The sequence below is a fragment of the Mesocricetus auratus genome, unplaced genomic scaffold (genome assembly GCF_017639785.1).
Source record: "Mesocricetus auratus isolate SY011 unplaced genomic scaffold, BCM_Maur_2.0 Super-Scaffold_100676, whole genome shotgun sequence".
NCBI classification, from domain to species: domain Eukaryota; kingdom Metazoa; phylum Chordata; class Mammalia; order Rodentia; family Cricetidae; genus Mesocricetus; species Mesocricetus auratus.
This window is the reverse complement of record NW_024429266.1, coordinates 181,691,705-181,715,423: the sequence shown is the minus strand read 5'-3', so window position 1 is coordinate 181,715,423 and position 23,719 is coordinate 181,691,705. Positions and strand designations below refer to the sequence as shown.

At 39.7% G+C, this 23,719-nt stretch overlaps 1 protein-coding gene across 1 annotated transcript in view; it reads right to left on the bottom strand.

Moving 5' to 3' along the window:
* A2m (alpha-2-macroglobulin) overlaps window positions 1-23,719 on the bottom strand; it is a 50,223-nt gene that overhangs the window by 4,369 nt on the left and 22,135 nt on the right. Inside the window, exons 19-32 of the mRNA XM_040738370.1 lie at window positions 22,641-22,869; window positions 21,801-21,927; window positions 21,149-21,270; window positions 20,644-20,695; window positions 9,310-9,393; window positions 8,909-9,085; window positions 8,509-8,596; window positions 7,588-7,744; window positions 7,245-7,319; window positions 6,234-6,414; window positions 4,277-4,500; window positions 1,741-1,959; window positions 1,460-1,587; window positions 549-639 (exon numbers count right to left, since the gene is read on the bottom strand). Coding sequence (XP_040594304.1) covers window positions 549-639; window positions 1,460-1,587; window positions 1,741-1,959; window positions 4,277-4,500; window positions 6,234-6,414; window positions 7,245-7,319; window positions 7,588-7,744; window positions 8,509-8,596; window positions 8,909-9,085; window positions 9,310-9,393; window positions 20,644-20,695; window positions 21,149-21,270; window positions 21,801-21,927; window positions 22,641-22,869 — 1,954 coding nt within the window. The remainder of the gene's footprint in view (window positions 1-548; window positions 640-1,459; window positions 1,588-1,740; window positions 1,960-4,276; window positions 4,501-6,233; window positions 6,415-7,244; window positions 7,320-7,587; window positions 7,745-8,508; window positions 8,597-8,908; window positions 9,086-9,309; window positions 9,394-20,643; window positions 20,696-21,148; window positions 21,271-21,800; window positions 21,928-22,640; window positions 22,870-23,719) is intronic.

The following is a 23,719-nucleotide window of genomic DNA, read 5'->3' as shown; positions in this document are numbered from 1 at the left end:
TTCACTGGTTGATGTTTGTATGCTCTATCTCCTTAAGGCTCTAAGATCTATGCAATCAGACGACTGTTGAAGGGACACCGGGTCTTTCTCAGCAATGAGCCCCGTAACTGGTTACCCACCACGGCAACTGTGAAGTCACATCACACAAGCAACACGAAATGGCCTTAGCAAGTTGTACTTATATAAGTGTGTTTATGTATGTATACATATACACACATATATGTAACAATAGCAAAGAAAAAGAGGCCATGAATTTGAAAGAAAGTAAAGGGGAATAGGGGAGAGATCGGAGGAAAGAAAGGGAAGGAGGAGAAAATGTAACTATATTTTAATTAAAATAAGAAAATAAAGAGAAAAAGATCGCATATATTTTCAAGTTTCCCTGGTATCCATGACGTCTAAACAATACTGCACACACAAGCACAAACACACTTCCTTTGGAGAAGGCATAACTCTTTAGGACTAATATAACAGTGTCTTAATAAGCATTATCTTGGTCTGCAGATGCATATATGAAATGTGCTGTTCTGGGCATATAGTGAACATACCATCTTCACTGTTGGCTTCAAGGGGATGAAGCCAGACACCATCTTCACATCAGCAATTGCCATGTTGGACCCAGAACGGCTTCCAGTGTAACTGAAGATCCAGGGAAGGAAGACTTAGGTTTTCTTATATTATTTAATATTCTTTTTCTATGTCTATATATTGACTACTTCACAGTTCCACAAAGTAAACATAGGACTTTCCAAGGATCCTGAAAAAACCTGCTGTGTATTATTAGGATTTGTATAGAACATAGTAAATACATAGAGACCAGATCTGGAATTAGAATTTCAAGTATGTGGACTCAGACCTGTGTTTTAAGGAATCTTGGTAGGTGACATGCCCTCAAGGCCTCTAATATATACTAGGTTTTTGTTATTCACACTTTATCTCCACAGTTACTAAGTAGAGTAGCCTACCAATTCACAAAGGGTCTTGTGTATATATTTTTGTAAGTTCTGTGGCCACTTGACTATTGCTATGGACATGTATGCTGTTTTCCAAGTCAGTTATCCTATATATAACTAGATTTACTTATTGACAGTGGAATTACAATGCAGGAGCCACTACTTCCTTCTATTTAAGTCTTCCATGTATCTTTTCTTCTGTGAAGACCAAGATTACTATAAAAGTTCATTATATAGAAGGAATTCAAGTAATAGACAAAAGGTGATACTGTTCATTTATATATTACCAAGAGTAAGTAATTATTTGAGGGAATTAACTTCTGAAGGTGGAGGATGGGTAACATAAGCTCCATTGCAGAGAAACTCAATTTTACCAACATGAAAGGATCCAAATATTTACTATCCAACAGCTTTGCTTAGTGAGGAATTCCAGTAGGGAGATGGGCTGTTGTCCGTCCATTCCCATCCACCCACCCCACCAATGCAATTATGAAAATGAGTCTTACCTGATGTTCAGTGAGATCTGGAAGCTGATGTGAGCTTTGTGATCACCAGAAGTCCAAGGAAGAGTCTGTACCATTAAAACAAACGGGAACACCTTCTCTTTCGGGATGGCATTGTATTTCAAGGATGTCTATGGAACATTTAAGACAGGAATAAATTTTTGTCCTATCCTCAGAGTCTCCCTCAACTCCCTCGACTCTCTGTCCGACTTGGCCATTTGCTAGCCGGGTTATGATTTTACAGGGAGCACAATGACTACCCCCTCCTTCTGCCCAAGCCTCACCTGGAGGTATACGCATCCTTCTCCTGTCACCTTTGCAGTATAATCCCCAGGCACAACTGGCAAGTTGATGCTCTGCAGTAACAATTGGTTGTCATTGTTCACTTGGAATTTTGTAGAAAATGAATCTGAAGAAAAGATGGTCACCTCTGCAGCTTTCTTAGCTTTGGTAAAAGTTACTGCTCCATATTTGGACAAAGCATGGAGAGCCACCACTGTGTCCTGAAAGAGGAACAGCACAGCTTACTCAGGGGTTGCTACCTTTGGAAGTGATTTGTTGCTCGCAAGTCTGAAGCTGAGTCCTCCTCATGGTGGTGCTATTGGAGGTGGATCAAAGCAAGTAGGTTGTTCTGGTTTGAATGAAAATGTCCCACAGAGATTCATGCATTTGAACACTTGTCTGTTCCCCTGTTGGTGGCACTGTTTGGGGAATTTTAGTTGGTGTGGTCTTGCTGGAGGAAAGTATGCCACTGGGGTAGATTTTGAGAGTTAAAAGTCTTGCATTATTGCCAGTTTGCTCTCTGCTCCATGCTTGACCTTAAAAGTGTCTGGTTCCTGCCACCATGTCTGCACCTTGCTGCCACATTTCCCTGCCGTGACAGATTTTTGTACCTCTGGGACCATAAGCCAAATAATCCCTTCCTTATGCAAATTACTGGGATAATGGTGTTCTATCACACCAACAGGACAGTAACTAATAGAGGACGTTGAATCACTGGCTGCATTGTTCCTGGGAGGGAGCATGTTCTGGTGGGAATCCCACAGAGTTCTTGTGAGTACGTTGTTATAAAAACAGCAACCCCACCAGGTGGATCCCAACACCCAACACTCGGGAGGCAGAGGCAGGTGGATCTCTATGAGTTCAAGGCCAGCCTGGTCTACAAAGCTACACAGAAAAATCCTGTCTCAAAAAAAACAAGAGAGGGGGGGGGAGGGAGAGAGAGAGAGAGAGAGAGAGAGAGAGAGAGAGAGAGAGAGAGAGAGAGAGAGAGAGAGAGAGAGAGAGAGAGAGAGAGAGCGAGCACAACCTGGCCTTACACAGATCTGTGGATCATCTTCCCACACATGTTTCCTCTATGGCTATCCACCGTAAGGTAGGGAAGGCATCAGGCAGGGCAGCCAGCATCAGAGCCTTATTTCCATGTTCACATGTTCCCTGGACTTTCAGTATCAAAACCTGTAAGCTAAATCAGTCTCTGTGCTTTGTAAATTACTCTCAGATACTCTGTTGTGGAATGAAAGGGGCACTAATATAGATACAAAAACTCCAGTTTTCCAAAGAACTGTTAGCAGTCACAAGGGTTTTGGGTTTCCTATTTTTGCGTTTTCCTCATTTAGATATTTAAACTTTAAAGACTGATTATCATTTTTGGGTGGATAATGGGATCATAACATCACATGTATGCCTTGGGTTTTGGGTTGTGTGCCAGCAAGTTCATCAGCAAATTGATCTCTATCTATCTCTCCCTATATAAACATGTGTGATACAGGATATAGAAAATATATGTAGATGGGAATTGAATACTTTATAGGCATCAGCTATTTACTTATGATGACCCTTTTGACCATTGTGATCCCATCTGCTGTTCCCCAGCCAGAGCTTGGTCTGACCCCCTTACCAAATTAAACTTCTCCTGTGCTGATGCCTTTATAACTGCTCAGAGTTAGGCGTCAGTTTCTCCAAAGGGAGCGAAGTGTTTATTGCCAACATCCTTCTGATGTGCTGCTATTCTTATTTGGCTCTCCCTTTGATCAGAGTACCTCCTGTGCTCGCTTCCTCCTTGCTATGTTGTATTCTCAGTGCCACTGACTCTGAGCTGGGAGGCCATATTTAAATAATATACTTCTAAGAAACAAATGAAAATGATTTCTAGTCAAGTCATTTTTTCATTCTTGTGGGAAAAATAATTGTGTTTTTAATGCAATAGAAAAGGGCAAGATTGTATTTTTCCATATCCTCTGTTCTCTTAGAGAGGACATATGCTAACATCTACTTTGTCTGAAAATGAGGCTTCTAGCTGGGCACACGCTGATGAGCAGTTTAGATGCATGGATATACAGTTGAGTTTGAGAGGTTGGATGAGTGAAGACAGTCTATTGTGTTTCCAGTAAAAATATATTTTTGTGTGTGTACCAAGAGGTATCTGGGGGAACATCAAAACTGTGTAGTTTAAATATAGACCTATTGATGGACACATTTGCAAGGAGAGACTGTTGAGCCAGGGTTTCCATTAACAGTTCAAAAGGGAGCGATAGCCTTCAAGAAGAATGACAGGCAATTTTCCCTTCCTTCTTCTGGTGTCCTAGTACTGTTGTAGGCTCGTGGATTTGTTACTGAAACTGGGAGACCATGGTAATACAGGGATGGGGTGGGGTGCTGTAGGCTAAGAATACTTTTTTAAACGTCTTTGAATTCATTCTCATTATTGTTGTATATTAATAATCCTTCAAGTCACCTTCGCTCTCTTATTCTCATGTGTGTTTATAGTTGGTAAATCTTTTACCAAGGCAAAGTAAAAGATTCTGGCCAACCCCTGACCTGAGTGGAGGAGAAGCCACCATGGGAATTCTGTTGCTTTGTGAGCCACTTCACGATGAGCATCGCAGTACTCAGGTCCTCTTTGGTTGGAGAAGGCTGGTTGGTGAGGTAGGTAAGGAGCACATAGGACGTCATCTCAACCTCAGCAGAGGGAGCTTGGTCCTGGTACCAAAGACCCACTGACCCCATGTTTTTCTGAGGTCTTGTCCAGTGGATGGATGTGTCTAGAGGTGAGAAAGAGGTATTCATTAGGGATTAAATATATATACTTCATTGATTGCAAGCAGAGCTAAAGTGAGGCCCGCACTTCTAATGCGATTTTTCACACCTTAGAGAGATACATTCCCTTTGGTATAAATGTGATTTGACTTTTCAATTCAGTCAAGGCAGGGTGAGTCACAGGCTCCTTAACTACTTGTGACTTAAATTAGAGTACAGTTGTACAACAAGAGAAAGTTTTCTCACTGAATGTGGGTATTCTGTTTCTAATGCAATCTTGAGCTTAACTAGAATGTATTGGGTATCGTATAAAACCTTTCCTAAGGAGTCTCTTATGAATATCACAGAGCACATGAAACAACAGAAGCTTATACTCATTAGACCGTAATAAATACTGTCATCTTTAAAATTCCCAAAGCTGACATGGCTGTTAAGGAGGGGACTGATAATGACTGCCATGGAAAGTTAGTTTATCTTAGAGAGCAATTTGGCAACATTCAGCAAAGAAAAGAAGTGTCAGGTCTATACTGAGTCATTGTAGTTCAAGAAGTATAACTTGGAGAAGCAGGCATGTGCAGAAAGGTGGGCACCTGTGCGTCCACTGTGGAACAAGGAGTCTGACATAATGGCACATCTGTAATTCCAGGATGTGGGAGACTGAGGCAGGAGGATTGTCAGTTTGAGGCTATCTCAGGCAATCTAGCAAGACTTTGTCTCAAAAATAAGAAAGAGTGGAAATTAATAAGCTAAAGTTACAAGTGTTGGTAGAGAGGTTTATTTGCATACTCTTAAACTTAAAAATTAAAAGGGAAATAAGCTTCTGACATGTCAATATGTATGGTACTGCATATGTGAAGTTTAAAACTATAAAAATATTACTTATAGACACATAAAGCAAATACACAAGCATATATTGTAATAATGAATTCAAGATAATGTTAACCTCTGAAAGTGGAATTGAAACATGAATTTTGTGTGTGTGTGTGTGTGTGTGTGTGTGTGTGTGTGTGTGTGCATGGGGAATACCTTATTTCTTATACTGGGAATGAGTTACCCAGATATTTTCTAATTGTTCTTTATGCCTTTTGCATTATCTGACATATTTCAAACATTTACTAGCATAATCGAAGAAAGATAAGATCAATTTTATTGAATATATGCATTGTGTTTTCTATTTCTTTAACTTCTCATATAACTGTGATATATGCAAAATATTATATGAAAATAAAAAACGATTGGTCAACACGACTGATTTGTGTAATGAGATGAAATACCAAAACTTTCTCATGTGATCACCAAGTAAGGGTCAGATGTAGATTAGGGACTGACACCTTAGTAGCAAGTAATGACAGCAGGTACTTCTTTACCGTTCACCACGTGCCACACACTCCACCAAGTGTTTACATTATTCACTTAATGAAACAACCCTGCAGGACAAACGTTGCCCCCATTCACAGACAACGCTTGCCCAGCTTCACATGAATAGTTCATTTTGGAGTGAGTCTCTGAGTCTGAGCTTCTCACCACTACAGCTGATGCTTCCTATTTTTTGATGTGTGATTTCATTTTTAAAATCATACAATTTAAAAAGGATATTATATGGAATACATAGGTACCTAGATGATAGACAGCAGGTAGCAGAGCAGACAGAGGTCACAGATGCAGGTAGGGATGTCCTGCAGTATATTTTTTGGTGCCCAGAATGTTGGCAGGAGAAAGATCTTAGATATGCCCTTACCTTCTTTTACAGATTCCCCATCTAGTGATTTCAGTATCTCTTTCCTCATGGCCTGGTTTCCAGCAAGGGCAAACGCATAAGCCATCAGCGCCTTAGTGTAGACATGGCTGCTGTGGGCTCCTTCCTTTCTTGACTTCCAGGCTGTGTCCAGGCAAAAGAGGGCATTGCGGATAACGGTGTGCTATGAAGCGGGGTAGAAAGAAACCAGCTATGTGAACAAAGGTGCATTCCCAGGTAAGAACACAAAGCAGAGCGTGGCCCTAGGGATAAAGAGGTTTTTCCAATTCATTCTTATACATAGAACAGACAGCACCTAATTAAGGCTCAGAAGCATTGCGTAAGAGGAGGCAGAAAGACATAAGGACAGGGACGAGTGCCATGAAATGCTCACTTCTGAATACGACATGGCTAGCACCCTTACGAGCTTACGGCAGCTAGGGCCACAGACAAGACCTACACATTATCAAGCCAGCCAAAATTCTGACATAGATGGAGTAGGTGCTCTCCAGCTCCCACCCCCTACTGAGGCATTCTTGGTGCTTAGTAGTTTCTGGAGGGAGAGAAAATCATTATGTTTCAAGAGAACAGCCACTGGTCAAAGTCCCATGCTTCAGTGGATGGTCCCACATTCATGAACATGAGCAGACTAACTGGACTTTGTGGGTTATATTTTTCAAAAAAGGCATGAAGTTGGGAAGGGATAGGTTGATGAGGATATGGAGGAGACTTAGAGGGAGGGGTAGATATGATTATATGTTACTGTATTCATACATGAATTTCTCAAAAGTAAGGAAGGGTAATCTATCATTAACCATTGAACTGGTATTAACCATATATTTAGGATTCTTTTTGGAGTTCGTGGGAGAGAAACAGCAAGTGGGCCTGTGAAACATTTGCACTGCATAGAAGGGAAGCTGACACTTGGTGCTTAGGAAGCTCAAGTCTCAGACAATAGGCCAGGGTTTTCTTGCATCCAGAGCCCCATTTCACAGGGAAGGAAGTGGTACCCACAGTGACAGGGAGAGGCATCTCCAGGAGAGCAATGGTAATATAGGCAGACAAGATGACTTCATCATCTACTCCTCCCTGTGAATGGGCAAGAGGAAGAGATATGAGTAGTTCTATTAATTGACTTTTCTTATTCTGTTGTGTTATGGAACTTAACACCTTTAAATATCCATTCGCCAGTCAATATATCACAATTAATATGAACTCTATCCTCTCTTTCTTGGTGATATCTAGGTCTTATTGTTCTTTGATGAGCCTGATGGTAGTTTTTTACCCTATGACCTCTCCTCTCTATCCTCACAGATCTCATAATAGATAGATCAAAACCAGATCAGGAATGACTTGCCTTTATCGCATTGTTAACCAGGGACCCAGAGTTCCTGAAACAGCCATTGTCCTTCTGCTGATGGGAGAGCCAGAGGAGGGCTTGGGTGATGTGTGCTTCTTGGATGAAGATATATTTTCGAGCCTGAGCAAAACTCTTCAGTACAAAGGCTGTGAGCCTGAGTGAGGTGGGAGTGATGATTATTGTTGTTACAAGGGTTTCAGGACCACTTCACATCAACATGCTTCATGAACCACCTCCTTAAATTGAATCCATGTGCCCTGGAGATGCCCCCTTCTTTAATCTACTGGAGAAGGTGCTAGACCTAGAATTTGCCTTCGCCCTAAGTGTCTGCAGATTTCTGACCCAATTCTTTTCCTAAGTTCTTTGAGGAAGGTCTTTTAAAAAGGCAAAAGACTTATAGGATCTGAAGATAAAAGAGCATGAGATGGTCCTTGACCTTTTTCTTTCTAAGGATGGCAGAATTCTCTCATGTTTGACTCTTTTATGCTGTAACTTTATTTTTTACTTAGGAATGTAAAAATAAGATTTTGCATTATTCTCAATTCTTTTCTCCCAATTAATTCATCCCCTCTCAAAGTAAGTATGGCCTGAGAAAGATAATACAAGCTGAAGTTGATACAGCTTATCTAGAAGTCAAGCAATATGCTCACTATATCCCTTTAAAACTCTCAGTTGGGGAGCTGGTTTAGAAAAGAATATGTCAGTATAACATGGCCAGGATGGCTTTTGGGAACACAATTAACATGCATGTGCTTGACTATCAGATTCTCTGCTTGTTAACTTGCTAATACCAGTGCATTCATGTAGTAGAGTCCACCCTAGATCTACTAGCATCTGACAGAGCTGCTGTCGGCCCAATAGGACTACATGTAAAGAACTAGTACAAAATAAGAGCTCAATGAATAGGCTTCTCCTCACCAGGTGCTGGCACTATTCCCACCAGGCTTATCCCCGAAGGTGCTGTAGGAGCCATCCTGGTGCTTGTAGTTTAACTGTCTTTGGTACCCTGCAATGGGAGGTTAGAGAAACAATGTGGCAGGTTGAATACCCATGGAACCCAGAAAGATTATTAAAATGTTTGACATCTCTTGTGACTTTTCCTAATTTTTTTGTCCATATATAGTGTGTTCTGAGTTTGGAATGTTTTAGGGGAGTGTGGAAAGTACACAGTTTCTATGAAATAAACCATGCTAATGTTTTCTATTATGGTACCCATTACAGTGGTATAATATGTGATAGAAATGATAAATAACTCCATCCTATTGGGCAATCCAACAGAAACAATACTGTCAGCTTTGAGTTCACACTCAATACTCACCCATACTGAGATAGTCAATGGCCTTGTCCTTGAACTCCTGGGTCAGCTGCTGTGTTTCATTCAGATAATCCAGGATGTAGATATTAGAAGCAAACAGGATCATATTCTGTTCTCCACAGCCATAGGGCATCTTAAGGAGATCCTGTGTGTTTCGCATGGCAGAACCCAATATATCTCCTAGAGAATGGGAGAGATGGGAAATAGTGAAAGTTAAGATTACATCTGAAATACTGAAAAGTGAATAATTAGGCATGTTAAAAATGAGAAATTTTACAAAGGGCACATTTCAGGAACAGAAGCAATATTGGAAACAATAAAAGATTCAAAGAAGAGAAGTTAAAGTTACCTTGTGTGTGTATGTGTGTGTATTAATGTACAATTTCTCTAGGGAGTGAACTCACCCAAAACTGTGACAGAGGCTCGGGCAGAGTCCTCGACCACATCTGGTGGCAGCTTCAGGACTATCTCTTCAGACTCCTCAGTACCTAGGTAAAGAAGCGTGTCAGCAACAGGAAAGGCTGTTCTGTGATGCGTCTTTTAAACTGTTCTTCACTGTGTCTTTTTAGAGACATCAATGCCCGGGAAGCCTTACACATAAGCTACTTCAGAAAAGTTGTTCCTTTTTTTTTTTTTTTAACAAAACAGTTTTTGTTCTGGTCTTAGGGGCTATTGGGACTTGAAGGTTTTCAGAATTTCATCCTAAGCCAAATGTTCTCCCTTGATGTAAAGTAGCATTTCCAAAGGAGACAACGAGTCAGTGAGTTTGAAGCAGTGGCTCTGTCACAGTCACCCCACAGCCTGCCTGGTGACCAGTGATGAGACAAGACAACCATTTTAGTACTCACCTTCACAACTCCTCTCTCAATAATCATGAGAGGGGAAAAGCCAATAGAGATTTGTGTATATAAATAAGCAGAGAAAACCCCCCTAAAAAGTCCTAAATTCTACAACAATGTCATGTTCTTTCTTTTAGCTATGGATAAAGTATACTTTAATGGAGTAAGAAATAGGAGTAAGAAAATGAATAGTACCTCACTAATTAAACATAAAATTATCATTATAATAAAGATAAAATAGGAAAGTATAATAGTTATTTCCCATGTATCCTTTTCATAAAGTTAATGTCAAAATATTTTCAAGAAAACAAATACTCTAAGCAAACATAAAATAAAAGTAACCAAGTGGAAGAAAACTGTTTGACTTGCTTAAAATAAAGTAATATCAATTGAAAACATTTTGACTTACTTAAAAAAGTAATAATGATTGATGAATAAATATATGCTGCCATTTTAATCCTTGTAGAATACATGAAGGGGAAAATGACAGAACTGTGGCATTTATCATCTCTTTCTCATAAAATTAATGTTGAGATACATAAGAAGTCAAACACCACAAGTAAGGTTGGAAGAGAACCCAATGTGTCCCTCAAATGATCAATGTTAACTCTGGTCAAAAAAGACAAAATACTCAATACACGTAGTTAGATGATACGATGGAGTTTTATAAACAAGCCCCAATAAACAAACAGACAAAAAGCCAAGTTCAGCTTCACTCGTCATGAGTCAAGACAACGTCACAATAATTTTAATCCAAAATTTTGGCAATATCTGTAAGCAATTTGTCAATAATGATACTGAGCATACATATACTGTTGGAAGGATAAACACAGTCATGATAAGGAGGCGCATTTTCTACTAAAATAGCTTGTACAGGAAGAAAAGACAACTAGAGACAGTCATCCCATGCCGCATGGCATTCTAAGGGAGTTACTTTCCAGGGAGGTCACTGTAGGGCACCTGTGTCTCTGACCACGCCCATTTGGGCATGGCCACAGGTGAGTATGGGGCATGTGGGATATAGGACTGAGGAGGAGGCAATAGCTCTCTCGGGGTTCCTGTCGGGTCTCGGAGAGCAGGGGAGACTGGATGCTTGGAGCGCTGACCCTGGATTATCGTTTCTCATGTAAGTGATTTCTCCCCAATAAAAATACCTACAACATCCCTATCCCGTGCAGGGCAATCTTCATCCCATATCTGGAGTCAGAGAAGTTGGGTATTAATGGGACTTGGGGAAGTAAGTTCACCCAGCGCCCCCACATTAGAGCTTGGCAAGGCGAGTATTCACAGCTACTGCCGGCTCTAGCCCAATGTCTCCGAGTCCCTGAGGTACCAGGGCCTCCCAGCTTAGTCCCCTGCTCCCTGCAGGCATGTCTGGCTCTGCTGCCGGTCTCCCCTATAGGGTTGCAGCCTCTCCACCCGAGATTTCTCTCTCAGCCGCATTCTCCCTGCCCTCGCAAATGTGATCACTATGGAACACAAGAGTCACCTGGAACAGACACTGCCACAGCGTGGACTCCCATTCTGAGACTTAACTGCTCGGCTGACACATGCGGTCCAGCCGGCCGCAGCTTGCCACGTCCAGCCCCTAAGGTTTGGTGGAGCAGGAGTACGAGCACAACTCCTGCTGCTGCGGGTGATGACTTGGAGCATAGCATTTCCTCACCCACTCCTAGTCCCTGCGAGCCCGAGCAGCTGAGCTTGGAGCTGGATGAGTTCCACCTGCCGTGTCTGCTGCTGCAGTCAACATGGCTACACCTCTCCCTTCCCTCCCCACAGGTCCCAGCGATTTGTGCGGGGCTTGTTTCCCTACTCCTTTTTTTGTTTTGTTTTGTTTTGGTTTGGTTTTTCGAGACAGGGTTTCTCTGTATTGTTTTGGAGGCTGTCCTGGAACTCGCTCTGTAGACCAGACTGGCCTCGAACTCACAGAGATCCGCCTGCCTCTGCCTCCCAAGTGCTGGGATTAAAGGCGTGCGCCACCAACGCCCGGCTCCCTACTCCTTTTTTAAAATCTCGCTTGTTCTAAACTTGGGTGAAAGCCACTTAGAATTCACAGACTCTATTTGGAACTGAGAAACCATCCACGGCTGAATTCTGCTTGGCGGTTATACCTGTGCTACCTGCTGGCCAAACAGAGTTACTGCAAGTTGAAATCTACACTTAAAAACAAACGCAATAATTCCGAGACTAGAATATCACTGAAGGTAAGTATTGCATTCCTTGTATTTTAAGCTAATAATAATAAATAAGATTACCTACTCTGTAGCAATAGCAGATAATCTTACAATGCAAGAATGTTAGGAATCTTTTGCTTCTTATACGGATGGGATTTTAGAAGAGGATTATGACATATACAGAATATTCTTAATACTAGCGATTAGTTTTATAATCCATATAATATCCTTAAAGAAAGGGTTTGATAATAGAGCAAAGAACAAGGAATTTGTGCAAGCCATTCAGATCCTACAACAAAATACTGACAAATTAGAGAGAAGGGTTCAAAATATTGAGAACAACAATGAGGATGTGACCAACAAAATGGGAGGCATGGAACACTTAAAAACAAGGATTGAAAATATTGAATATGGCCATAAAGATCTAACAAACAAAATTCAAAGTATAGACCATAAAATGGCCAACTAGAAGACAGAATTTGTTCCATGTCTGCTGCTTTAATGACCAAAATAGGGACAATGCAAAGTAACATTAACAGAATGGCAGAAACAACTGGTTCCATCTCTGATGACGTGATTTCTAAAAATCAAAGACTGAAATTTCAGATTGGAGAATTTACAGAGAGAATTTGTTCCATGTCTGAGGATAATGAGAAGCTATCAGATAGAACACTGTTTCTGTAAGGCAGCTTACATGAGTATAGATTGAACAGAGACAGGCAAGGAAACCCTTTACAATCAGGAAACTTCTTGGGGGGGGCTCTTGAAGACCCCCAATTTCAAAAGTGATCCAGTCATTCCCAGTCACTGTGGAGGACAATCTTCCCCAGAAAATCTACTGCCTATTGTGAAAAATCATACCGCTCTTGATGGTAGATTAGCTATGAAGGATGACTGAAACATACACAGAGGAATCAAAAAAACATATATTTTGGCAAACTTCCATAAATGATCGATGACCTAAATTAAGAGTACAAATAAATAACATTATGATAATAGGTTTGGTAGACACAGGGAAGACCTTACTATTATAACTCAAAAATCTTGACCTCAAAGATGGCCCCTGCAGGAGGCAAAGGTTCAATTCTTAGGCATTGGAACACTATCTCAAGTAAAACAATGCATGAGATAGGTTGAGTGTATAGGGCCAGAAGAACAAAGAGGAAGACTGAGGCCATATGTGGCTGACATAGTGATAACTCTATGGGGTTGCAATCTATTGAAGCAATGGAATGCCCAGATTAACACTCCTCTAGTATCAGATATGAATCATAAACAAGCTCATGGTGATGGAAAAAATATGGTAAGGTACTACAGAAAACAGATACCAACCATCCAGGATGTACATAAACAGAATACAAGTGCCAGACTTACAGAGGAACCAAAAGCCCTACTCTGAAAATGGCTAACAGATGAACCTTTCTGGATATGGCATTGGCTGATGATCTTTGAGAAACTAGAGGCTTTAGAAAAGCTGGTTCAGAAACAACTAAATGCTTGACATATCGAAGAATCTACTAGTCCATGGAATTCTCCTGTATTTGTTATAAAAAAGAAATCTGGTAAATGGAGAATGCTTACAGACCTGAGAGTCATCAATAGAGTAATTCAGCTAATGGACTCTCTACAGCCTGGGATGCCCTTACCCTCTATGACACCTAAATAATAGCCTATGTAGTCATTGATTTAAAAGATTGCTTCTTTACTATACCTTTACAAGGAAAAGATAGGGAAAAACTTGCCTTCATGGTGCCTACTTACAATTCTCAGCCAGTTAAGAGATATCAATGGAAGGTCTTATAACAAGGAATCTTAGTCTCACCCTGTGCCAATATTTTATGGAAAACCTTTGGAAATAATTCATAAACAATTTCCACAATCCATAATTTGCCATTATATGGAGGATATATTGTTGGCTGATTCTAAGGAAGGAACATTGGAAAAGATGTTCAAGACAGCAAAGAAAGTTTTACCTCCCTGGGGATTACAGATTGCTCCCGAAAAAATAAAAAGAGGAGATTCTATCAATTATTTAGGTTATAAAATAGGTTTACAAAAAATTAAACCACAAAAAGTACAGATCAGGAGAGATTATTACCAGATCCTTAATGATCTTCAAAAATCGCTTGGAGAGATTTCTCAGCTACAGATTATTGGAGTAGAAGGGCATGATTTGAAAAACTTAAAAATGGCCCTAAAAGGGGACAAGGACTTAAATAGTTAACGAATTTTATCAGCTGAAGCTGAAAAGGAATTAGAATGGGTAGAAAAGAGAATACTAGAAGCACATGTGGACCGTGTGAATCCAGAACTAGACAGTATTCTGGTTATATTACCATCTAGAGAATACCTTTTAGGGATTTTGATGCAGAGGGCAGATATCATATTAGAGTGGATATTTCTACCACATAAACAGAATAAAAAACTAAAAACTTATGTAGAAAACATCTCTGATTTGATTTTAAAAGGCAAATTAAGACTTCATCAACTGACAGGAAGGGACCCTGCAGAAATCATTGTACCTTTAGCTAATGAGGAAACTTCCTCTTTATGGAAAGATAATGAATATTGGCAAAGGGCTTGTAGTAACTTTTTGGGAATGATTAGCAACAATTATCCCAAAGGCAAGAGAATCAAATTCATAAAGAGAACTATTTGGATCCTTCCACGTATTGTAAGAAAAACACCAATCTCTAGAGTCAGTATGTTCTACACTGATGCAAACAAATCATGTAAAGCAGGATATAAATCAGGAAAAATAAGTAAAGTAGTTCAAAGCCCTTATAACTCTGTACAAAAGGCAGAATTGTACACCATTCTCATGGTACTTATGGATTTCACAGAGCCTCTCAATATAGTTACTAACTCTCAATATGCAGAGAGAGATGTTTTACACATTGAAACTGCTGAATTTATTCCTGATGATACAGAATTAACTTCATTGTTCATACAATTAAAGGAAACAATCAGGGATAGGACTCATGATATATATATATAACACATATCAGATCCCATACGGGTCTGTCAGGTCCTCTAGCACAAGGCAATGGTGAGATTGATCATTTATTAATAGGAAGTGTGCTAGAAGCCTCAGAATTTCATTAAAAACACCATGTGAATAGCAATGGTTTAAAAAAGGATTTTTCCATTACTTTGCAACCAGCCAAGGAAATAGTAAAGAAATGCCCTACTTGTTCATTCTATAACCAAACTCCATTACCAGCAGGCAGTAATCCCAAAGGTATACATAGAAATGAAATTTGGCAAATGGAGAGATCTTACTAGGCACCTATGGTGCTGACCATGCCCAAATGGGCATGGTCACAGGTGCGTATGGGGCGTGTGGTATATAGGCCTGAGGAGGGGCCAGAGATCACTCTCTCAGGGTTCTGGCTGGGTCTCAGAGAGCAGTAGATATTGGATGCTTGGAGCACTGACCCTGACTGGGTTATCGGTTTCTCATGTAAGTAATTTCTCCCCCCCAAAAAACCTATGGCATCTCTATCCCGTGTATGGTAATCTTCATCCTAGATCTCTCCCTACAGTTCTCCTTTTAGTCTAAAGAAAAGTTTTAGACTTGATACAAAACTATATACAAAGATGGCAAAATTCAAGTATGCGCTAGGAAAAGGAAACGTACGAACATGCCCCCTCAAGATCTAAAGACAGTAAAACAACAAGAGCAAAGGGCAAGAACTACAGCCCACCATGGTCCCAAGTCACAGAAAACTTGAGGGCAGCGTCACAGCTAGATCATACAGATTCAGGGGAAGGTGCCTTGAGACAGATTACTCTAGGAAAGATGCTTTAAGCCCTATGACAGCTAAAAAGAGGAAGTTTAGTAGAAACACAAATCAAAATGAAAAAGGGCTAAAAATAACACACAGGAAAAAAAATCAGACCAGGAAAGAAGACAGCAGACGGGGAGAACGGAAGCATCTACACAACCAGGAAATGTTAACCTTTGGAAACAGTCTTGCTGTCAGTAACCACATCAAATGTAAATGGATCAGTCTCCAGTATAAAGACAGAGAATAAATGAAAGAATGAAAACAAGACCTAACTATGTGGTGCTAAACACAATCACTTTTTCAGAACACACATGAAAGCAAAAAAGAATGGGGATAATGGCACATCTATTGAGTTAAATAAATTTAATTAAGAATATGTGAAAAGAATCATAAAGACATTATATAGAGACTCGTTTTTTAAGAGAAAATAACACTTGTAAATATACACATACCTCCAATCAGAGTTCATAGACAAAACAAATATTAAAGGACCTGATCAATACAAGCTGTAATACAATAATGGGATACTTGCTGTAATGCAGTAATTGAGGGGGACCTCAACACCCCACTTTAAAGTATAGATAAGTCATCCAGGAAGAAAACAAATAAAATACTCGCTGGACTTAAGCAGCACTCTAACTTAGACCTACCAGACAACTGCAGAACATTCCATAGGGGACAACAGAACTGCATTCTTCTTTATTGCGTGGGGAGCAATGTTCATAAATTATACTTAAGTGGTCAGGATATGAGGGTTTTGGTTACCAAATGGAATATATTTCTCAGATTTTCTTGGCTAAGCTTTTCTTTATTCCTTGCTGACCCTCATCTTTCTGTCTCAAATTCCCTTCAATATATATATGCATACACATTACACATTGCTAGTTTTTAAAAATAGTTTTTTGAGAATTTCATACAACATATTTTGATCATATTCACACACCTACAGCTACTCCTTGATTTGCCTCTCCAACATGGTGTGCCCTCCCACTCCCTCCCCCACTCCTTGAGTACCAATTTGTTATATCCAAATATTTTTGTATCTGTGGTCTTCCACTAGAGTGTGGTTGACTTTCCAGGGGCTATACTCTTAGAGAAAATTATCTCTTCCTCTCTCAGAAGCTAAAAACTGCCATTTTCTTGACAGCTAGGGGTGGACCCATGTGCCGAAATCTTTTCCAAACTGGTATTTGGTCTGTTGTGGACTTGCACAAAGTTTTGCGCATGCTGTGAGTTCATACAGCAGTGTCCCTACTTTGTCCCTTGGTCTGCTGTGACACTGTTTCCCCATAGTCATTTGCCACCTCTGGCATTTCCACTTTTTCTGTCCTCTTCCACAATGATCTCTGGGATTTGGGGGGGTGTATATATTCCCTTCACTTTGGCCAGTTGGGGGAATTAATATCCATTTACTGCAAATAGAAGCTTCTCTGATGATGGTTGAGAGATACACTGATCTACAATAAGTCTACTTTGAGATTTCATTTTACCTCATTTAGAATGGCTAAGATAAGAACCACAAATAATGACAGATGCCAAAATGGATGCGGAGAAGAGACAATGCTTATGCACTGCCAGTAGGAATGCAAATTGGTCCAACCATTATGGAAATCACTGTGGAGGTCCCACCAAGTGGTTCAGCTGTACCACTCTTGGGTGTATACTAAAAAGACTCCATAGAGTCCTACTCTGGAGATGCTTGCTCATCCATGTTTGTTGCTGCTCTACTTGTAATATACAGGAAATGGAAACAACCTAGATATCCATCAACTGGTAAATGGATAATGAAATTTGCTACATTTACACAGTGGAACAATATTGAACTTTTTAAAATGAAATTATGAATGTCTGAGGTCAAATGCATGAGTTGGAAACAGTCGTTCTGAGTAAGGTAATCAAGATCCAGAAAGACAAATATCACATGTCTCCTCTCAACTGCGGATAACAGCTTTTTATCTTCATAATGTATGGTTCATTTGAAATAACCACAGACATCAAAAAAATTATTAAGGCGCTATGAGGAGGGATGTTCAAGGGAGGGGAGATTAAATTGCACTGGGAAGGGTAAAGAGGAATAATGGAACAGAAAGGGTTAAACTGGGGTTGGGAGTGGAGGGAGTACAGAGTACAGGAGGGGTAAATAATTCTAAAGACCTTTCAGAAAACAAGCAATCCTAGAGTTCACACAGGGAAAACAGCAGAAAGGAAAACCTGACTGCCTGTAGGAGTCTAGGCAAAGGAGGGACTAAGGCTCTGTTCTGGGGAGACCCATCTTCCTGACCACCCATTCTTCTAAAGCTCACAAAACATTAGTCGGGGTAGATCACTCATTAGGCCACAGGATTAAACAATGTGGCATCACTTTTTGTAAGCATGTCATGAAATAACAACAGGGAGAATCTTGTAACAATCATGAATATGTAGAAATTATGCTACCAGCTCCTGAAGAACCAGTGTATCGATGAGGAAATTGATATCCAATTAAAAACATCATGGGACCAATGAAAAGGGAAACACAAAATACCCAAACCTATGGGTCATAGACAAAGTAGTTCTAAGAGGAAAATGCATAGCATTAATTGGCCATTACCCAGTCAGAAGGAAGGTCTCAAGTAAGTGACTAACATTCCTCCTGAGCAACTGGAACAAGACAAGCTAGCACAGACTGGCAGAAAACATAATTATGCAGCAACAAATCAGATAACCTAGAAGGAATTGGCACATTTCAGGATATCTGCAACCAGTCAAGACTTCATCAAAAAGAAATAGGAAATCTTAAGAGATCAAGAATGAATCAGAATACTGACTTGGTATTAAAATCGCCCTTAAAGAAAAGTCTAGAACGTGATGACTGTACTGACGAATTCAATCAGTTATCTAAAGAGATAACACCAATCTTTGCATCTTCAAAAACATTAAAGAAGGAATAATTTCGAATAATTTTTGGGAGACTATCCTTACAGGGCAAAGGCATTACAAGAAAAGAAAACTGCAGGCAAATATCTTTACGAACACAGGTGTGACAGCAATCAGCAATGTAACAGCGAGCTAAACCCAGTGCCACACTTAAAGGATCATACACTGTGATCAGTTGGGATTGGTCCCTTGGCTACAAGAGTGGTTCACCTTGGGCCATCCAATATTCTATCACAGTGACAAAATGGGGAATGGAAGTACTACTGTTTCATTACATGGAGAAAAGTAATTGAATAAAATTCAAAATGTTTTCCTGATAAAAAAAAACCTTCATCAAATTAGGCGTAGAGGAATAGACCTTAACACAACAAAGGCAACACTCAACAGAGAAAACCTGAAAACCTTTCCTCTATGATCTGGAACAAGATGGGACACCCTACTTTTTCCACTTCTACTTATAGTGCTGGAATTGCCAAGAGCAATCAGACAAGAAAAAGAAAGAAAATCATCCAAACCATAAAGGAAGAAGTAAAATTATCATTCTATTGTGATGATTGCAGGAAACCTCCACTGTAAAGTCATTCCAAGCAGTAAGTGAACATAACACTTCAGGGCACAAAATCAACACACAAAAATCAGCAGTGTTATTGTGCTAACAATGAATGATCTGAACAAGAAATTGAAATAGGGGCTGGAGAGATGGCTCAGTGGTTAAGAGCACTGGCTGCTCTTCCAGAGGACCTGAGTTTGATTCCCAGAACCCAGATGGTGGCTCAGGATCTTCTCTAACTCCAGTCTCAGGAAAACCTACGCCCTCTTCTGACCTCCATGAGCACACAGACACACACGCAGGCAAAACACTCATACACTTAAAATAAAAACAGATCTCAAGATCTACAAGAAATCTAAATAACAATCCCACTTATAGTTGTTTTTGGAAAAATGTGCAGGAATAAATTTAACTAAGACAAGAGATTTTAAAAAGACATGCTGACTCCAATAGAACAATGTGAGGTGCACTCTCACCCTGAACTCTTGGGAAAGGGTCTAGGCCCTGCCCTATATGAAATGACACACTATGGACACCCCCATGGAGGGCCTCACCCTCCCTGGAGAAATGAGGGGATAACGGGGGGGAGGGCACGGGAGGAAGGGAGGGAATGGGAGAGGGACCTGGAACTGACTTGTGAAGCAACCTTGATTCTTATCTAAATTTAAACTGGAAAATAAAATTAAAAAAAAATAAAATAAAAAATAAATAAATAAAAAATAAAAAAATAAAAAGACATGCTGGGAAATATGAAGCCTTGAAAGAAATAAAAAATGAAACCGATAAATGGAAAGATATCCCATGTTCATCGATTAGAAAACAATTGTAAAAATGCTTGTATGATCCAAATCAATCTATAGATTTAATACAAATCTTTCAAAATTTCATGATCATTTTTCATAGAAATTGAAAAGGCAACCTTAAAATAGACACGGAAGCAGAAAAATATCAAAGGCAAAAAGAATAGAACTCCAGGTTTTACACTGTATCTAAGCATGTTACAAAACTGACATAATTAAAATCACATGACATTTGCCTCAAAATATACATAAAGAGAACACTGGAAAAATATAAAAACATTAGAAATGAATCCACATGTTATAGACAATTTTCAATGAATGCAGTAAGAAAAGGAGAGTCTCTGCAAAAATTGGTGCCAAGAAACCAGATATTAGTCTGAATACAGGAAGAATTAGCTCCTTGTCTTTTAGGAAGAATTCTCTTGTAATGAGTGTTTGTTGTTTGTTTGTTTGTTTTGGCTCCTCTGCCTTGACATCCCAAGTGCTGGGACTATAGCCATACACCACCATATGCTGAACTCTTTAGGAACTGCTTTCTAACTCATTTGTCACATGTATTGATGACACTTCAGGTTTTATCCCATAAAGAACGTGAACATAATCTTTGAGTTTCAAATGTTATACAAGTCTTAGTCAAAGTGAGTTTAACTATAATGGTTGAGGCTTACCCACTGGACAATGCAGACTGTTGAATGTCACCTCATTCTCTATACCTTCAGACTATAGGTAAAAGAAAGAAAAGTGAGGATGAAATGCATTGACCTTCAGGATATGTGTGCTGTGTATTCAGGGACCACAGAGTCCTTAACAGTGAAGAGGCAGATATGATACACTATGTAAATAAATAAATTCTATTCATTTTAAGTATATGAAAAAAGATGGGTTGATAGAAAAGAAAATGAGCAAAGATTAATGAAATTAATTAAAGAGATATAAAAGGATGATGATAGGTAGGAGATAGGTAGATAGATGATGGGTAGAGAGATGAAATTTCGTGAAACCTACATATATTATTGTTATTACAGTACCTACATATCTATGTTATTATAAACCTTATTACAGACTGTGCATTATTCAACATTAGAAGAAGAAATTGAAGAGTTGAGTTGAAAACCCAAAAATGTCACTCTTTGGTGACTCAGTGTGTCCTCTCAGGTGGGCAGTATTACTTACTTCCACCAACAGGGACTTGATGATTGTGTCTTTCTTTCCATTTTCAGGAACTTCTGGTATTTCATTCCCACATACCTCCTGAGAATTGAGTGCCTCTGCACTCACAGTAAAATTCACCTTCCCTGGTTAAAAAAAAAAAAAAAAAAAAAAACAAGCCAAGTAAAGATGAGTACATTTCCCCTTCCTCCACACTTACAAACTCATTTACAAGGGTTTGCTTTAGATAAGTAAAAACATGGGAGCAGAAATGGAAGCAACATCCACTAGAGGTCAGAGACACTAGAGGTGGAGGTGAGGAAGTGAGAGACTCTTACACCCTTATCTTACATGAAAAGCCTTCTTTTGCTGTGGCTGGTGCTTTACTTTATTTGTGACAGGGCTCCATTATGTGGGCAAGACTGCCTTTGAACTCATGATTGACCCTGACTAGCCTTGAACTCATGATTGATCCTGACTAGCCTTGAGCTCATGGTTGACCCTGTCTCAGCCTTCTAAGTGCTGAACTGCGGGTATGCACAAGGAAACCCCGCAGTACTAGGCATTTTGGAATGAAAGTCAAAGAGAAACAGTCCTCCCGCCTGGAGGTCTTTGTCTGGGGAAATGAGCACTGCTCTGGATGAGACTGCCGATCCTCTGGGACTCTGCTGCTTACCTAATGACTTTGGGGTTACTACCCAGGACACAGTGTGATGCTCGTTCATACAGATGCAGTGAGACTCTTGTTCCTTCTCCAATGGGGCAGTGAGGAAATTAGGAGAAGCCTCCAGCTGCACAACAACCTGGAAATATACAAGAAGCAAGATTAAAGGTAGGAGACCAAGTTTAACCTGAAGCATACTTGGAGATGGTTAGATTTCATGTTGCGTAGCATTAACAAGACAGATAAAGACACAGTGTTATGGTACATTTATTAGCACCTCACAGATAAATCTCAGCATTTGGAGTATCACTTGGTCTTTTAAGTGGCGGAGCCAGAAGAAAGATAAAGAAGGAATGTTGTCTGGTTGAGTACTGTCTCTAGAACTTGGAATTGTGACTATTCCCTGGCTCAGTCACTACATAAAAGTCTTTAAGTAGTTATGGTTTTGACAGAGGAGAGATATACACAAACAACATTTTAAATGAAATTATGTTTAATAAATTCATTAAGAAAAATTAAACATATAAGAATGCAGGAGCTGGATCTACAAACTCTAAAACATGAGACAGGGTAAGGTGATTCTTGCTGGTGCAAGAAATCTTTGTATTCTACAAATGACCTAACCTTAAAGAATTGTGGTTAATGTCAGAAATTCATCTTTGTAGGTTGATTCTTAGAGATATCCACTTTCATAGCAGGTGAATACATGTATGATAACTTTTTCTATTGGTCATATTTGTAGAAAAGAGTTGGGTTTACTTTTTTCTTTTTTTAACTTTTTTTGGGAGGTATCTCTAAGCATGAGACTTTATTTTAATCTGCTTAAGCTCAACTGAGGAAATAAATCTCTACCCGGATGCACTTTTGGAGGTAGTTCAGCACAGTGGCCTTGAGTGTGAAGGTTTCTCCACAGATCACAGAGTAGGGCATCGTGAGCTCCACGAAGAAGGGCTGGAAGGCTTGGAAACGGACTGTGGGAGACAGGCCCAATCCAGTGTCATTGGACAAGCAGAAGACCCCGGCCTTCCACTCAGTGATGGTGTCAGGGACTGTCATTTCCATTTCAAGCATTCCTGTTGAGCTGTGGGGGATGGGATATGAAGTAAAGGAAGAGAGCATCAAAATACATCTCCTTCAGAAGAGCCCTATAAATCATTCTGTGGTCACAGCTTAGATGCACTCAATAGAAATATTAGTAATTGAAGAGCAAAGCCAAGGCTTTCAGTGGGGGAAATGGTAAGATTTTCTTCTGCCTTTAAGTAAGTCCATTTTAGAATTGTCTCCTGATTACTTGAGCTAATCTCTTAAAGAAATAACATGTCATAAACTGTGCATGTAACTGATATTTTTCTCAATTTCTGTCACAAAATCTGATTCCACTAGGGTGGGCCTATAGATTTTACTTCTGCTTCTATTGTGTTTGTTTGGTCAAATTATTCAAAGCTTAACTTATGCTTGCTAATCAGTAAAAGGACAGATTTTTTTGAAATATGTACTGTGCTTGCTTACATTTGGTTCTTATACCCATTTTCTAGAATCTTACAGTTAAAAATTTCTAAAAAGTCTTGCTTCTGATTAAAAAAATATAGGTGACATGGTAACTTCTCCTGAAAACAGTGATGGGACTTAAAGCTGGAAACTGAAAATTGAAAGAAGAGTTTTTAGTTTCTCCTAGAAGAGATCCATTTAGCCTCATTGCTCTTGGGGAGTTGGACTCCCTATTAGCCCACTTTAGAGAAGGGGAGGCCACACAGAAGACCGCTAAGAGTCCGAAGAGAAAGGTGGGCCCTTCCCACTATTCTACCCCAGGTTTTTGTTTCAGTGACAAAATCAGTTTCTGGCTTCTCCTGGAAGGAATTTGTCAACACATCAAGCATCTCAGCTTTTATAGTTCTGTCCAAGAGTCTGGTCTGCCTCCTAAATCACCCATC